The following is a 16932-nucleotide window of genomic DNA, read 5'->3' on the forward strand; positions in this document are numbered from 1 at the left end:
ACGGGGGCCTGCGGGTGGGTGTCCCCAACTCACCCCCTCCCCTTGGGTGTGTTAGAGATTTTCCACCAGAAAAAGCCAGAATGGGCGGGGGGTGGGGCTCAAATGACCCCTGGAGCCGGGGTCGCCGTCACGTACCCCCGTTGCTGTCTGCGATGTGACGGACGCCCCGTGCTCACGTCAGACGTGACCCGTGCAGGGGAAGCCCGGGCGGGGCACATGGGGACCCTCCACACCCGACCTGACGTGATTCCAGAGTAAGAAGTTTATTCACAAAAAAGTGTGTCGACCAAGCAGCGAACCAGAGACCAGCGGCCCTGGAAGTGGGGACACGGGGACGCCGGCACAGAGCCGTGGTGGCCCTGACGGCGCCCTCCCCGTGCCCCGTCTCTCCTCGCTCCCCCGTGGACACCGGCAGCCACCTGGGGCTCAGCTGGGACGGGCCACACACGGCTGGCACGGGGACGTGCCCCCGACCCCCAGCAGCCAGTGCGAGAATCCGCTTTCAAACCCGCTTTATTCTCCGCCAGCCGGGGGTCAGGGTGCAGGTGGGGGGTGGTCCGTGGGCCTCAGGGGGCACCCGGGGACCCCTCCGAGGACGCCTCGGCCTCCACGGTCCCCAGGGACGTGGCACCGCGGTGGTGACGGGCCGGGCCGGCCCGGGCCAGCAGCTCCAGCCTCCGGGAACGCAGCCGGGCCTGGATGGCCCAGACGGGGGGCCGGCGGCCAGGCAGCGAGGGGTCCTCGTCCCCGAAGCTGTCGGCGGTGGAGTCGGAGCCGTCCTCCGTGCCGGCCACCGACTGCTTGCACACGGGGCAGGCGCGCCGGGCGCCCCGCGAGAACCAGAGGTCGATGCACTTGCAGTGGTAGGCGTGCGCACACGGCAGGATCTTCAGCCGGTCGCCCTCCTCGTACTCGTCCAGGCAGATGGCGCACAGGTCGCTGTGCCGCGTGAAGCGGCGCACCTGTGCCTTCTGGCACGCCTGGGTCTTGACCGCCCTCTCCGCGTGCCACCGGGCCCACAGCCACCTCCACAGCCGCTGCAGCACAAAGGCGGCCGACGCCAGCAGGGCCAGCGCGCGGCCGAGGACCCAGGACGCGGCCAGCAATGGATGGCAGTCCGGCTCCGGGCACGGCAGGTAGTCGGGCAGCAGGAGGACGTGCGCCAGCTTGTCGCAGCGCACCAGGACCCGCAGGTCCTGCGAGGCGGCCTCGCCCACGAACACCGAGGGGATGGTGATACGATGCCGCACGTCCTCGTAGACGTGGGCCATGAGCACCAGCTCGTCCGAATGCACGTTGTGCACGATGGCCGCCTCGAAGCCGGCGCGCTGGGCGTGCAACACCTTGAGGTCGAAGGTGCAATCGTAGCGGCGGATCAGCACGATGGCACCCAAGGAGCCGTTGCCCGGCCGCGGGGGCCCCTCGATAGGGTGGCACGCGTTGGCCGGCTTGGCCTCCATCAGGTAGCCACGCACGCCCTGGGGGGCCAGGGGCGCCCCGAACAGGGCCTGCGAGCCCGCGAAGTCCACCGCACTCCCGTTGCCGGCCAGCACGACGCGCACCACGGCCCTCGAGGGCGCCAGCAGGGCGCACAGGATCAGAGACACCTGTACGGCCCCCCGGGCCAGTGCTCGCCGCAGCCTCCCCATGGTCGCCTCCTGCGGCCGCCGTGTGGAGTTAGGTCCCGCTGGGGACAGCAGACGGGGAGGCCTGTGGGCATCTCTGGGGCCTCCCCGGGGGGCCCGTGCCCGGGGTGGGGCAGGGGGGTGGTCTCGAACAGGGGGCGCCGAGGCCGTCACCCAGAGCGGCGGGGACCCGGGCGGCTAGGCGGAAACAGGGCCCCGGGGCAGCGCGCTCTGCATCGTGTCGTGGGAGGAGCTGCCCTGCCCGGGCGGCTGCGCTGGCAGAGGACGCTGAGGCCAGGAGGCCCCAGGGTTCTAGAGGCCACCGGCCTCTGTGACATCGTCCTGCTGTGTAGCCTGTCCCCCAGGAGCCCCCCGTTGCCTGGGCCTGGGGCCGGGACAATTCCTGGGTCTCTGACCTGGGGGCCTGGGTGGCCTCTGAAGAACCTTCTGGAAGGCTCAGAGCATTGCCGTCTGCTGGACCTCAGAGGGGACCACAAAGTGGGCTGGCGGCCCCCGCGGACACAGATCCAGCCCCCAAATTCATCCTCCGGGAGCGTCCCGTCCCTGTGCCTCCCAGAGGCCCACCGAGGACGGTGCCAAGGTCACACCTAGAGATTCCCAGAAGGACCTGGGCTTGTTTGGGGCACCCATGCCCCATGAGGTCTGTTTTTCTAGCCCAAATTCCTCCCCTCGTCCCTCTCTCCCTCTCGATCCCTCAGCTGTGGCCACACAGGCCTCCTCGCTATTCTTTCCACGTGCCAGGCCTGGTCCTGCCCCAGGGCCTTTGCACGGGCTGTGCCCTCTGCCTGGAATGCCCCTTCTCCCCAGGCCTGATTCTCACGACTCAGGTCTGGGCTCCTACATCCTCAGGGTCTAACTGGACTTGACCTGGAGAGATGGAGAAGTGCCAAGATCTGGGCTGGGCTGGCAGGGGTTGGGGGGTCCCAAGTCCTCACCGCCTGGTCAGCCTCCAGACCTGCACCAGCTTTATTCTCTCACCTCACAGCTTCCTCACCACCCGGCTACCCCACTGTTCCCTGTGCCCCAGCCAGAGCCCCGGACGACAGCCTCACGTCCTATCCACCCCCTCGCCTCCCAAAACCTCCCACCTTGAGTCCGTCTCCTGCCCGGCTAAGCGGCCTGCTCAAGTCTCAATTCCTGGCTCTCCCATTGACACGCTGTGTGACATCAGGTAACTCAACCTCTCTGGGCCCCCATTTTGCAATCTGTAAAATGGGCCCACCGATGGGGAACTTATCTTATGGGACTGGTGGTGGGAGAATTAGATGAGATGATGTGGGATGAGTGCTCAGCATGGGGTCTGACTTCATCCTTCTCCCAGACCAGACCCGCCTCCGGGTCGCAACCCTCCACGCCTCATCGGATGCCACATGGCAGTCCTGGATTTTGCTAAAACCTCAATCCTCTGGGCTCTCGCGTGGCCCCCCCACCCCCAAGAGGAAGCCTGTGCCCCACCTCTGGGGCTGGCAAGCCCCCCAGGGTCGCCCCCTGCCCATCTCAAAAGCCTGAATGTTTTTCAGTGCTCCGGAGGCACCATGACTTCTTGACCTCTGGACCTTTGCACATGCTGTTCCCTCTGCCGGGAACAGAATTCTGTCTCCTCAGCTGCACCTTCCCAGGCTGGCTTATTCTTCAGGATTTCTCAGTTGGTCTAATACCGCCATTGGCAGAGAAGAGACACAGGGACATGTGTGACAACAGGGGCAGAGATAGGGTGACGTGTCTACGAGTTGCCGGCAGCCCCCCGAAGCCGGGAAAGGGGCACGGAACAGATTCTCCCTCTGATTCTCCAAGAAGGAACCAACCCTGCCGCCACCTTGAATCAGGAGAGAATAAATCTGTCGTGTTAAGTCGTGTTAAACCCCCTGGTTTGTGGTGCGCGTGCAGGAAACGCGTACGTGCTGGAATCTTTGTCCCGGGGTCCGGGTTGGGTGGGGCCAGCCAAAGGCACGGGGTCACCACGCTGAGACTGGAGGATGAGTAAGGGTGAAGTTGGCATCAGGGGGCAGAGAACGGCATGCTGGGAATGTGTGCGGCATGTGAAAAGGTCCTGTGGTGAGCAAGAGACGGAGAGAAAGAGAGAGAAAGTGTTGAAAGGTTGGAAAGAGCCAGCCATTCAGAGCGGCTGGAAGGATGGTCTCAGTCAAGGACGGGAGAGACTCGGGGAAGGAGGGGCAGGGCGAGCCCGGGACCTTGACGGCCAATGGCCTCAGGGTTTACAGAGAACGAGGGGGGAGCCGCAGAAAAGCTTACAGTAAAGGCAGGACATGGCTGGGTGGTTCCCGCTTCCGCGTTATACATTCTGCGTTGCTGGGATCTTTTGCGACGGGCATGAACTCACTTATTACTCCCCGAGTTAAAGAGATGCGGGTTTCCAAAAGGGTCCTCTGGTTGGTGGGGGGACGGGGAGGGGGCCCGTGTGCAGGGGGGTCTGGGCGAGCCCGAGATCTAACACCCCTGGGGAGCAGCCCAGAACCCCTGCCTTATGGGGGTCAGGGGGCGAACACCCCATCCCTCTCGCCCCTCCAGTGACAGGACTCTGGGGTGCATGTCCCACACAATGTCCTAGAGGTCCCGGCGGATGAAGCCCCAGCTGCCCCTGGACGATGCTTCCTTCCCGGGCTGCCTTCCTTTTCCCATCTCCCTTCCCCGACGCCCCTCCCAGCATCTTCTGAGATGGCTTCCAAAGTAAATAACTTTCATTCAAATTCTTGTCTCGGCGCCCGCTTCTGGGGGGACCCAAACCAAGATGCCTCCCGAGAACAAAAGAACACCGGGGAAAGCAGAAGGAAGAGCCGCAGGGAGACCCGAGTCCTAAACACATCCGAGCGCCCCAATCCAGCTGAGCCTGAAGGCCACACAGCACCTGTGCCCGTGTTATATGAACTCGTATGTTTCCTTTTTTGCCTAAGAGAGAGCTTCCGTCTTCATAAAACTGACCTCATGCCCCCTCAGGCTGACCTGGCCTCTCCCGCGTCTCTCTGTCTCTCCTCTCTCTGCATCTCTCTGTCTGGCCATTTCTGTCTCGTCCTGAATCTCCGTCTGCCCTGTCTCACCCTCCCTCCATCTCTGTCTTTCTGTTCCTCCGTCGGTGTCTCTGCCTCCATCTCTGTTCCTCTCTCTCTCACTTTCTGTCTCATCCTTTCTGTGTCTCTGTTTCCATGTCTCTGTGACTATCTCTGTTGTGTGTCTCTGTCTTGCTCTCTGTCTCTGTCCTCGTCTCTCCATGTGTGTCTTTCTCTGTCTCTCGGTCACTTTGTCCCTGTCCCCTTTTGTCTTTCTCTCTGACTTAAGCGCTCTTCTTATCTCTCATGTTTCTTTCTGTGGGTCCCTCTGTCTGTCTCTCTCAGGCTGTGTCTATCTCTGCACGTCTCTGTCTCTCTCTCTATTTCCACTCCCCAGCCCCACGCCTGGCCCGAGGATATACAGTGGATTTTGTCAGTTTGATGCCAAAGACACACCTTCATGGACCCAGATGAGCCTAAAACGGTGCAAGGCGGGGAGCTGGGCTTCAGGCCCCACGCGGCCCTCACTTCCCGTCTCAGCATCTCGGTTTCCCCATCCATAAGATGACGATGACGGATGCAGGGTCCGCAGACGCTTTCTGAACACGGTCGCCTGCGGACCCTCCCGTCGCCCTTTGAACTTGGGAACTGCTCTCCCTCGTTCCTCCCAGGAGGAAGCCGGCATGCAGACAGGGGACCGTCCCTGACCAAGTTCCACAGCTGAGAAGGGGCTGGACGCCTCCTCCATCCCCAGGCTCCCCAAACCTCCTGCCCCGTCCGTGGCTTTGTCCCAGCCTGGCCACCACCCCGGGCCAGGCGTCAGGCTGCAAATTAACAGGCTTGCTATCCGAGGTCAGACCGCTTCATTTGTCTTCCCGCCTTTCTCGCTCTAAGGTCCCGATTTTCATGTTGGAATAATTAAACGGGTGGGGACGGGAAATACTGCCGGGGAGAGGGATCTGTCTGCACAGGATGATGAGCTGGGCACTGGACAAAACCCTTGACATTCTGGAGATGGTATTCTGGCCGAGAGGAGGGGAGGCAGCCAATGAACTAATTAACTAAATGAAGAAACCAACCATCAAAGAAAGTAATTCCAGGGTGGGAAGGGCTGTGAGGAAATGAAGCAGGCCTTGTGCTTGAGAGAGGGCGGCACTGGTTGGGGTGCTCACGGAAGGTCTCCTCGAGGTGGGAACATTGGAATGGAAGCTTGAAGTGAGGGAAGACCTTTGCTTCTAGAACATTCTTGGGGTGCCACCAAATCAAACTCCCTGAGCACCTGGGCCTGGTGGATTGGTGTCATTTCCTTTCGTTTATTTGTTCATCAAATACTTGCTAAGGCCCTACTGTGCGCCAGGCCCTGGGCTGGCCACTGGGGACACAGACATGACCAGGACTGACCCAGTCCCCACCCTCCTGTGGCTCCGTCCAGCGATGGAGGAAAACGTTCGAATAAATGAACAAGAATATTTGAAACGGCGACAAGCTCCAGGAGGGAAGTAACACGATGAGGAGACAAGATCAAGTGGCTGAGAAGCAGGTCAATGGAAGAATGCTAGAATTCTTGGGTGAACGTTTCAGGAGAAACGGGATATTTGCATAGCATCAAAGTAACCCTCCCAAGACACTTACTAATTTGAAAAAGTAAAAAAGTAACTTTCCAGTGGGGAAATCTGGCAGACACCGTCGTAACCACGGGGTCAAGGTTAACATCACTGGTGACGAGACATATCCACCTCGCGTGCCTCCTGACACCCCGCACTGCGGAGGATGTGCCATCGCCCCTGTGGGATTCTGGGCAGAGACGCACGGCCCCACTGTAATCACCGGCCGACATGAGACAGACCCAAATTGAGGGACGATCTACAAAGTCCCTGGCCAGGGGTCTTCACAGGTGTCAAGGTCATGGAAGACGAGGAAGGGCTGAGGAACTGCCCCAGAGTGGAGGATGCTGGGGAGTGTGACGATGAAAGGCAACGAGTGGTCCTGGATGGGATCCCAGAGCAGGAAGAGGACATTCGTGGAAAAACTGATGAAATTCGAATAAGATGTGTAGATTCATTACTGATATCGTACCCACACTATTTTCCCGGTTTTGAGCACCGTGCCAGGTTATGTAAAAGGCTACTATTAGGGAAAGCTGGGGGAAGGGGATACGGGAACTCCGGACTTTCTGCAACTTGTATTTCTGCAACTTTTCAGTAAGTCTAGAATTATTTCAAAAGAAAATGTTTTTTTAAAAAGCACCAAAGAGCCTTAAGGCACTAAAAAGAAGGTGAAGGAGGAAGACGGGGAGGAAGGAAAGCAAGAGGCCAGGATGGCGGGCATGGGGGCTGGGAGTGAAGGGGTCACCGGCTTGATTACCGAGGGTCTTGAAGGTCACAACAACCCTGAAAGCAAATTTGCCCGTTATTTTATCTCAAAACGAGTTTATTCGGGAATAGCCCAAAGAATCGGAATTCAGGTTGCGCCCCTGTTATGGCAAAGCATACACAATCCGGGAAACAAACCAGGGAGCTGCTTTTATAGAGAAAAGGAGTGGGCGGGACTGTTCTCAAGCAAGTCCATTGGAGGAAAGTAACAGTTCAGGGTGGCAACGGCTTCTCATTGGCTGGGCTGCTGCGTTTCTCATTGGCTGAGCTATGGTGCTTCTCATTGGCTGGGCTGCAGCATTTCTCATTGGCTGAGCTGTGGCATTTCTCATTGGCTGGGCTGCAGCATTTCTCATTGGCTGGGCTGTGGCATTTCTCATTGGCTGAGCTGTGGCATTTCTCATTGGCTGGGCTGTGGCATTTCTCATTGGCTGAGCTGTGGCATTTCTCATTGGCTGGGCTGCAGTGTTTCTGATTGGTTGGGCTGTTGCCAGGTGGGGAGAGAAATCTTCCTTCAGTAGGAAAGTCGTTTTACCTCCTTTGCAAGATGCGAGCTTACGTCTCTTCCTGTTTGGAGTAACTGACTTGTGATGAGGCCTGAGAGCTCCCCCAAGGGCTTTCCCGACTCCAATTTATTAAGCTTTCTTTGCTTCACTTCTGCAGGCATGATGGACAGTTTGCATTTTATCGTAATTGCACGCAGAGCCTGGCGCACCTGGGTTCCCTGCCAGCAGCCCCTGAGACAAGGATTTGGGCACAAGTCCTTTATGGGGGAGGCGATCCCCGGATGCCCCAGGGGAGCAATGGGGAAGTGGGCGCCAGACAGGGTGCACTCATGAGCAGGTGACCATGGTGAGCAGATGGGGCTCAGTCCCACGGGGGACCTCGGGGAGACAGCACCCAGCTTGCAATTCAGAGATGCCCCACCCAAGGGAGGAGGGAGCTGGGGTACTTATGCACCAGCCCCTGCCAGTTATCGGTTGGGGGATGCTGGGGGGAGGGTGTGGCATGAATTCTGTGACACTTCCGGCCTGCCATGGGCGAGAGCGGAGCAGGCTCAGGCAGAGAGTCAGAGCCGGGATGCCAAACAGCAGCGTAGAGAAACGGCGGGGGCCCCGGGGATCTTTCCAGCTTTTAGAGCCGCACGGACCAATATGGCAGCCGCCGGCTACCTGTGCTTATTTAAATTCATTAAACTGAAATAAAACTCCAAATTCAGCTCCTCGCTCACACCCGCCACGTTTCAATTGCTCCATAGCCACACGTGGGTGACCGAGTTGGGCCGCACAGTTCTAGAACATTCCATCATCACAGAACGTTCTACTGGACTGCCCTGCCCTGGAGAACTTTAAGCAGGAGAATGGCACCATCTCATTGAGGCTCTAGGAGAATCCCTCTGGCTGCTGAGGAATAACAGTCGGTTGGGGGTGAGGGCGGAAGCTGGGAACCCGGGGAGGAGGCAGCCCAAGCATCCACGCTGGAAGTGATGGAGGCTCAGACCGGTGCAGTAGCAGTAGGGGTGGAGCAAAGCTGTTTGGAAGTGGCATCACCAGTCCCGACCATTTGGATGTAATCGGTGAGGGGAGAGGAGGACGAGGAGGTGAGACCCAGACTCTGCTGTGAGAGGCAGGTGGAGGTGGAGTGGCCGCCCCCAGGATGGGGACCCGGGAGGAAAAGCCCATTCAGGGACAGCTGCTGAGGTCTGTCGGGCCCCGCTGGGCCTGAAGGGTCAGGGAGAAATCCAGGGGGGCCGCCCAGTTGGCAGCTGGAGTCCAAGGGTGGAGGCCTGAGCAAATGTGGGAATTGGGGCCCCTGGGGCGCCCCGGCCACAGGTCCCACTGGCAGCTGCTGGGCCGCGATGTCACTTGTCAGGCGGAAGAGAGCCTGGTCCCCAGGCTGGAAGGCGCAGCTTGCCTAAATGCTAACAAGTTTTGCCTCCGAACGGTGGCGGGCTGTGCGTGCGTGTGTATGTGTGTGTTTAATTCTGGAATGAATTTAATTCTAATTCCGCCGACTTTGGGGATGGCAAACAGCTGTCTTAATGACTTAAGCAGTGGGTTTAAAATAGCGAGCATCTGTTCGCCGTCTGAGCCAGCGCCCGCGAGGCTGCTCCGAGGCTCCGGGCTCACGGTTCCGGGGGCCTTGGTCGTGGCCCTGGAGGTGGGACCGAACGTGGGGCTGGCAGGTTTGGAGCCAGCCCTGCCACCAGGTCCCCCACCCGTCCCCCGGGATTTCTGCAACTTCGTTTGTTCGACTGGGGGCTGTGGACCCACCACGCCGGCCGTCCCCTGTGTTGGGACCAGGAGCGCACACAGCTGTGGCAGATCCGACCGGTCCCATGAGGTGACGGATTGTAAGCACACACCCTCCACCCCTCGGATGCTTCCTGGCTGTGTGGCCTGAATCGCCCTGTGCCTCAGTTTCCCGTAAATGGAGATAATGTCTCCCATTCCTGTAAAATGGAGATGAGGACGGTACCTAACACCAACAGTTGTGAAAAAGTGGAGATGAGTAAACACTCAACAAGCACGTGCTTACGGCGGTGCCAGGCAGACGGAGAGCCCTAGGTAAATGTGGAATGAATTTTTTTTTTTTACGAGTTCATAGATATAGAATAGAATTTCAAAGGGTGAAAAGGGATAGAGGGAAGAAATAACGGGGTGATGGAGGTCACAGAGGGGCCTGGGTGGGTCTGGTTTAGATGGAAAAGTCAGGGAGGGCTTCCCTGAGGAGGTGACCTTAGAGCTGAGATGTGAAGGAGGAAGAGTAGCCACCCCCGTGCAAGTCGGGAGGACGGTAGTCCAGGCAGAGGGAACGGCAGGTGCAAAGGCCCTGAGGCAGGGCTGTGTTTGGGATTTCCGTGACTAGCAGTGCGACTAGAACAGAAGGAGCGGGGCCCGAACGTGAAGGAGCCTGCAGGTTGTGTTATGAAGTTGAGCACCCGGGAGCCACTGCAGATGGGGGAGGAGTGGCATCTGATTTGTAGCCAGACCCACAGCTCTCACTTCGGCTCCTGTGTGCACTTATTGAGCACCTGCTGGATACCAGGCCCTCGGGGGAGAGCGTGCAGAGTCAGAGTTGCTCACGGCCAAGCCGAGAAAGAGCCGGACGCTGAACGTCCCCCTGAGCTTCCATCCCGGTTCTGCGTCATGCAGCCCACGGGTGATGCTCCGCCTCGGACGGCCCTGGGTTCGGGTCCCAGCTCTGCCGCTTCCCAGCCACATGGCCTGTCCTCAGTTTCCCCTTCTTGTCCCTGAACCGTCTCCCCGATGGGACAAGATGGTCCACGCACAGCGCTTCAGCACGTTTCAAATGCTGAGCCTCATTTCTTACAAAGTGACACTCGCACCCGCCCCGTGACCCCGCGATTCCACTCCGAGGATGGACCCGAGAGGGTCGACAAGGCGCGTCCACACGGAGCCCTGGACCATGTTCGGAGCATCTGCATCTGCCCAAACCGGAAATGACCCACACGTCCATCAACGCGGGATGGGTCCACCAAGAGCGGTCCACGCGGACGGTGGCACGTTCCTCCGCCACGAAGAGGCGCGAAGCGCGGGGACACGCAACCACGCGGACGAACCCCAAAAACACGACACTGAGCCGGTGAGGCCTGGACGCGCGCTATGGGATCCCTCGACGGGGCCCACCCACTTGTAGCGACCGAGGACAGGCCAGGGGTCACCGGGAGAGCTGGGTGCGCGGCCGGGAGGAGCTCCAGAGGGACCCGGGGGAGGATGCATGTGTCCCCTGTCCCGCTGGGCTCGCGGGTGCGTGTGCGCGCATGCGCGCAAAGACGCATCTGAGCGCACGCTTTAAATATTCGCCGTTTACCGCGGGCCCAGTTCACGTGCATGAAGCAGGAGAAACAAAATGAAATAACCAAACAAACAAAAAAAAAATCGCAGAGCCCGGGGTGCAGGGTGCAGGGGGGGCTGGGGGTCGGGCAATTTAGAAGAAGCTTCCAGAGGCTGGAGCCCAGGGCCACAGGTTGCACCACCCCCCCCTCCTCCCTCCTCCCCCTCCCCTCCCCCTCCCCTCCCCCGTCCCCCTCCCCTTCCTCCCCTTTTCCCTCCCCCTCCTCCCTCCTCCTCCCCTCCTCCCTCTCCCCCTTCTCCCCCTCCTCCTCACTCCTCCCCCTCCTCCCCTCCTCCTCCCCTCCTCTTCCTCCCCGTCCCCTCCTCCCCCACCCCTCCCCTCCCCTTCCTCCTCCTCTCCCTCCTCCCCTCCCCCTCCTCCCCTCCCCCTCTTCTCCTCCTCCCCCTCCTCCCCTCCTCCTCCCCTCCTCTTCCTCCCCCTCCCCTCCTCCTCCCCTCCTCTTCCTCCCCCTCCCCTCCCCCTCCCCTCCCCCGTCCCCCTCCCCTTCCTCCCCTTTTCCCTCCCCCTCCTCCCTCCTCCTCCCCTCCTCCCTCTCCCCCTTCTCCCCCTCCTCCTCACTCCTCCCCCTCCTCCCCTCCTCCTCCCCCCTCCCCCTCCCCTTCTCCCCCCTCCTCCCCTACCCCTCCCCTCCCCTTCCTCCTCCTCTCCCTCCTCCCCTCCCCCTCCTCCCCTACCCCTCTTCTCCTCCTCCCCCTCCTCCCCTCCTCCTCCCCTCCTCTTCCTCCCCCTCCCCTCCTCCTCCCCTCCTCTTCCTCCCCGTCCCCTCCTCCCCCACCCCTCCCCTCCCCTTCCTCCTCCTCTCCCTCCTCCCCTCTTCCCCTCCCCCTCCCCCCCATCCCGGGGAGGGAGCCCGCCGGCCTCGCCTCTCCAGGCCTCACGTTCTGCTCCCCGCCAACGAGACACAAGATGAATCGAGGCCATAAACGCGCGGCGCCGCCTAAATCTTTCCTGGGTCTGTGCGCGCGCACGCGCGGCCCCGCGCTGCCTCTCAGCATTTTTGTATTTTGCTTCTCCGTCCTTCCCCTGCCGGGGTCGCGGGCTCTCGAGGACACGGGGGAGCCTCAAGCTGAGGTTCAAGGAAGGGATGTTTGCAAGGTGGCGGCTGTGCTGGGAGGATGGGGGGCAGGCGGGAAAGGGGGGGGGGTCTGTGCCATGACCTCGCTCTTGGGGACAATCGGAGGCCCCTGTGTCATTATGGAAAGTGGCCAAGAGCCCCTCCCCTTTCCCAAAGGATCCCTCAGCACTCATTTATTCACTCAACAGACATTTCCCTGGGCTGTGGCAGTTTAGAGCGCAGACTTGAGATCAGAAAAAGACCTGGGTGGGTTTCAGCCTCCACAACTTCTTGGCTGTGTGACCTTGAATGAGCTCCTTTCCGTCTCTGGGCCTTGGTTTCTTTCTTTCTTTCTTTCTTTTTTTGGTGAGGAAGATTGGCCCTGAGTGCACATCTGTTGCCAATCTTCCCCATTTTGCTTGAGGAAGAGTCACTCTGAGCTAACATCCGTGCCCGTCTTCCTCTATTTTTTGTATGTGAGACGCTGTCACAGCGTGATAATCAGTGTGTAGGTCCACACCTGGGATCCAGGCCTGCCAACCCTGGGCCACTGAAGCAGAGTGCGCAAACTTAGCCACTATGCCACCAGGCCGGCCCCTGGGCCTCAGTTTCCTCATCTGCAAGATGGAGATAATAATAGGATCCTCCATCATGGGGCTGCTGTGAGGCCTAAGTCAGATCTAAAATTCTTGTAAAGTTCTCAGTGTGGGACCAGGTACACAGTAGGTGCTCAAACAGCTTAGCTGTCACGAAGTGGGTGTTGTCACTGTTGGTTGAGCTCTGGGCCCTGCCCTGGAGCAGCGAAGGCAATGGAGGCTTGTCTGCTCTCCATGCTCAGACCTTATTTCCTCTTCTTCTTTCATCCTTGCACTTTACATAGGGAGGCTCAAGCCATGGAAGGGTTTGCTCAGGGCCTCAGTGCAGGACACGCCTGAGGGAATTCAGAGACGCCTCGATGGTCTCAAGGCCTCTTCTTTTAGCTGATGGGGAAACTGAGGCCCATAGAGAGCCAGAAAGGGCTCCCAGGCCTCCACCTCTGAGCCCAGCCCTGAATCTCAAGAGGAACCTCAGATCTTCCCAGTCACGTCCCTGCCTGTCCTCGGCGCTGCAGCCGCGGGAGCCGCCCGCCTGTAATTTACGAAATTTGACAGCATCTTGGCACCGATGGCACAGCCTGAGCCAGTGGCATCTGCGGGGCTGTCACCTCCCACGCTGGGTCTGAGCGATGCACCGAGGGAGCGAGAGTCAGACACTTCTCAGACTTGGGGGACGGCTAGAGACTCTTACCGACCCTAAGGATGGACGGATCACGACCCCATTAGACAGACGTGGAAACTGAGGCTCCGGGATGGAAAGGAAGTCACCCCGGGTCACACGGGTACCCATCTGAGTCCCTCCTGTTGCTGGGGTCCGGGCTGGGGGCTGCAGTGACCAAGACAGACCTGGGCCCTGCCCCCTCAGGGCTCATGTCCTGTGGGTTTCTGGAGGAGGGGCTTTCCAGGGAGCGGAAACAGCCCGTGCAAAGGCCCTGCGGCAGGAGCCAGCTTGGCCTGGTTTCTGTTTTAATCTAAGGCGATGGGGAGCCGTAGGAGGGCTATGAGCAGGGGAGGGACACTAGGATGGACGGTGTCGTGGGCAGAATAATATCCCCCCAGGATGTCCTCATCCGGATGCTTGGAACCCATGGACACCGTACCTTACACGGTGCAAGGGGATAAACAGTGCGCCCCCCCCCCAATTCACATCCACCCGGAGCCCCCGAGTGTGACCTTATTTGCACAGAGTGTCTTTGCAGGTATCATTAGTTAAGGATGAAGTCGCCCCGGATATAGGGTGGGCCCTAAATCCAGGGACAGGTGTCCATATAAGGAGAGGACACAGGGACACAGGGAGAAGGTGGCCCTGTGAGCCACCAGCCAGGGGAACCCCTGGAGCCCCCGAAGCTGGACGAGGGACACGATGCAGCTGCTCACACTGACCAGCCCGGTGCTCAGTCGTTTTGGGGGGGACCCACCGCCGGACCCCGGGCCCGTTTCTGTGCCTGATGCCCGGCGGACCCGCCACCCTCGGCTGCCGGGGGGGAAATCAGCGGCTGCAGGCAGAGCCTCCCCCAGCCCCCCTCCCACTCACTCCCCTTTTTGCAAATTGCAAGCATCACGAAGGTTCTAGAACGCCTTCAAGCTCCACAGACCCGCGGAAAGCGGAGGTTGCAAACTGCGGCCCCCGGGGGCCACATCCGGCCCCCAGACGTGTCTTTGGTGTCTCGGTGTTTAAATTAGTCAGCGATGTTTAAAGATGTGGAAGTATCGTGCAGGGCTGGAACTGGACCATCAGAGGGTCTGACCCCACTGGGCCCCAGGTGGCGGAGGCTGGGAGGGGCCCCCCCCCCCCCGTAGGCCGGGCAGGGGTCCCCATTCACCAGGGACCGGCTGAGAGGCATCGCCGTCCCCCAGGCCCCACACGACCTGCCCGTCCCCTCCCCGCCCTCCCTCCTCCCTCTGTCCCCCTCCTCCCTCTGCTCCAGCCACACGGGCCTCCTCACTCTTCCTCCAAAGCGCCAGGCATGATCCTGCCCCAGGGCCTTTGCACAGGCTGTGCCCTCTGCCTGGATTTCTCCTCCCGGCTCACCTCGCTTCTCCAGGCAAACTCTCATTTTTCAAATCAGGGCTCCAAGGGCCTTTCTTCCTTCCAGACGGATGGAGGAGGGAGCGAGGGATGGGGGTGCCCAGAGAGAATGTGAGAGACGATCAAGAGGAGAAACCAGGCAGAGATGGGACAGGAGGCAGTGGGGTGCTGGGCGGGGGGGTGGGGGTGGGGGCCGGGTTGGGGGTCGTGGGGAGGGGGACCTGGGGCCGACCCCCGCCGTGTGGCACCCCCGCCCCCTCCTCCAGCGCGCGGGCTCTTGCGCATCCGCACGCGCCAGAGTCGCGGGAAATATTTCCTGCGCGGCTGACACTTTTGGCAAAATCCGAGCCCTGCGGCTTTTCTCCGCGCGGAAAACACGTCCATCAAAAGCGTCCCCGGTGCCGGCGGGCGGGGCTCCGGGGAGAGCGGGACGCGGCCGCGACTCTCTGCGGAGGGAGGGCGACATCAAAACGGGGAAAAGAGGAGGAAAAGAGCGGCCGCCGGCTCCGCCCGCTCCGTGCGCGCGCACGACCCCACCGTTTTCCGCAGTTTTCAGGGGAGGATGCTGAGCCCAGAGAGGGGAAGACACTTCCCCAAGGTCACACAGCAGAGCCTGGATTTGAACCCCCCCCCACACACACACACTCATCTTCCCCAAGGGTGCCTGGAAGAGCGTCTCCCCAAGAGGGAGAGGGGAGGAAAGGCAAGGGGGCCTGAGGGATCCGCATATGCCAGGGATGGCGTCCAACAGCTCCAGCGGCAGCCAGCAGCCCTCAGTTAAATGGGACCGAGTGGAGCCTAGAGGAGGTGTGCAAGCTGAGCGGGTCCACAGTGGTGGTGGGGACGGGTCTCCCTCGACTGCCTGCATCGTCTCTGTCACATCCCGGTCCCCACAAACCCCTAAGCCGGGAGAGAGTGTGGCGGCAGCAGCTGTGCAACCTTAAGCAAGTTGCTTAACCTCTCTGTGCCACAGTTTCCCTGTTGATGAGAGTAGACATAAAAAATAATCTCTAACTTTCAATTAAAAATGTTAACATTCCAAAAGACGCTTGGGACAGGGCCTGGCACACAGTAGGTGCTTATAAACGTGGAATATAATTAGGTGATTCCTGACCGAGGAGTGGGCAAACCCGGGCGTCGGGGGCCAGGGAGGGGGCTCTGGTCCTGGTGCCCCAGCTGCCGCCGGGCTCCCGTGGCCAGGGATCGACTTTTCCAGAATGTGGCCCCTCCTCCCGGTTTCCATCCGGAGCCGCTGCCGCCGCCGCATAAATCCCGCTTTACGGCTGTTATTGACGGGCGGCCCGACCGAGGCCCAATTAATTTTCGCGGCTGGCATCTGTGCGCCAGGCGGCTGTCGGAGCTCCTGGGGGGCGGGGGCGGGGCGAGCCGGGGACAGGCCAGGCTGAGGACAAGGGCGTGGGCAGGCCGGGGCGCTCTGGACTCCATCCGAGGAGCACTGTTCCTGGAGTCTCAGATTCTGAGCCCCCGGGGCTCTTGTCTGCAGGGTGGAATAGGTGTGGAACGGGAGATGCAATTTTTAATGAGGATGAAAATGAGGATTTCACCGCGGAGACGCTTGAGCAAAAACCCGAAGGAGGTGAGACAGAGAGCCGTGTAGCTTTGGGAAGGAACAGTTTGACAGCAGCGGGCGCAGCACGTGCAAAGGCCCTGGGGCCGGGGGGTTGGAGGAGCAGCGAGGAGCCCCGTGTGGTTGGAGCAGAGGGAGGAGGGGGGGCAGGGAGGGGACGGGGCAGGTCGTGCGGGGCCTGGGGGGCCGCGGGGAGGACTCGGCTTCTCCCCCGACTGAGGGAGAGCCTGGAGGGCTGCGGGCGGAGGAGGCGGTCCGACTCGGGGGCTCACAGCGCCCTCTGGCTGCCATGGAATGAACACTTGGACGATCCACAGTGAAAACAAACCCAGGTATTAAATTCTCCCTTTTTCTGCCCCAAAGCTGTGAGCCCGAGGCCTGCGCTGCTCTTTCAAGGGAACATTAGCGCACAGGGAGAGGGGTTCAAACACGCTCGAGGAACTTCCTGCGATGGCAGAGACGGTCCATACCCGCTCTGTCCAGTACGGGGCCCATTGGGGACAGGTGGCTTCCGAGCAGATCAGAGTGTCCAGGGTGACTGTGGAGCTGCACCTCAAATTTATTGAACTAATTTATGTTTTAAATTGTGATAAAATTCACCATCTTCCCCATTTTCAGTGCCCAGCTCAGCGGCACGCAGCACATCCACGTTGCTGTGCCACCATCCCCTCCATCCGTCTCCAGAACTTTCCGTCTCCCCAAACGAAGCTCTGTCCCCATGAGCCGACTCCTGTTGTGCACATCGTTAAATGGTTGAAACAAA

The 16932-nt window shown here is 60.3% G+C and overlaps 1 protein-coding gene across 1 annotated transcript; it reads right to left on the minus strand.

Moving 5' to 3' along the window:
• Positions 1–566: 566 nt before the first annotated feature.
• On the minus strand, positions 567–5336 carry ZNRF4 (zinc and ring finger 4). Its single transcript, XM_014843128.3, is given in 5 exon segments — positions 567–1703; positions 1705–1755; positions 1758–1844; positions 1847–2010; positions 5108–5336. Coding segments are annotated over 5 exon segments (1668 nt in total).
• Positions 5337–16932: the final 11596 nt, after the last annotated feature.

The sequence above is a fragment of the Equus asinus genome, chromosome 20, assembly GCF_041296235.1.
Source record: "Equus asinus isolate D_3611 breed Donkey chromosome 20, EquAss-T2T_v2, whole genome shotgun sequence".
Lineage (NCBI taxonomy): Eukaryota > Metazoa > Chordata > Mammalia > Perissodactyla > Equidae > Equus > Equus asinus.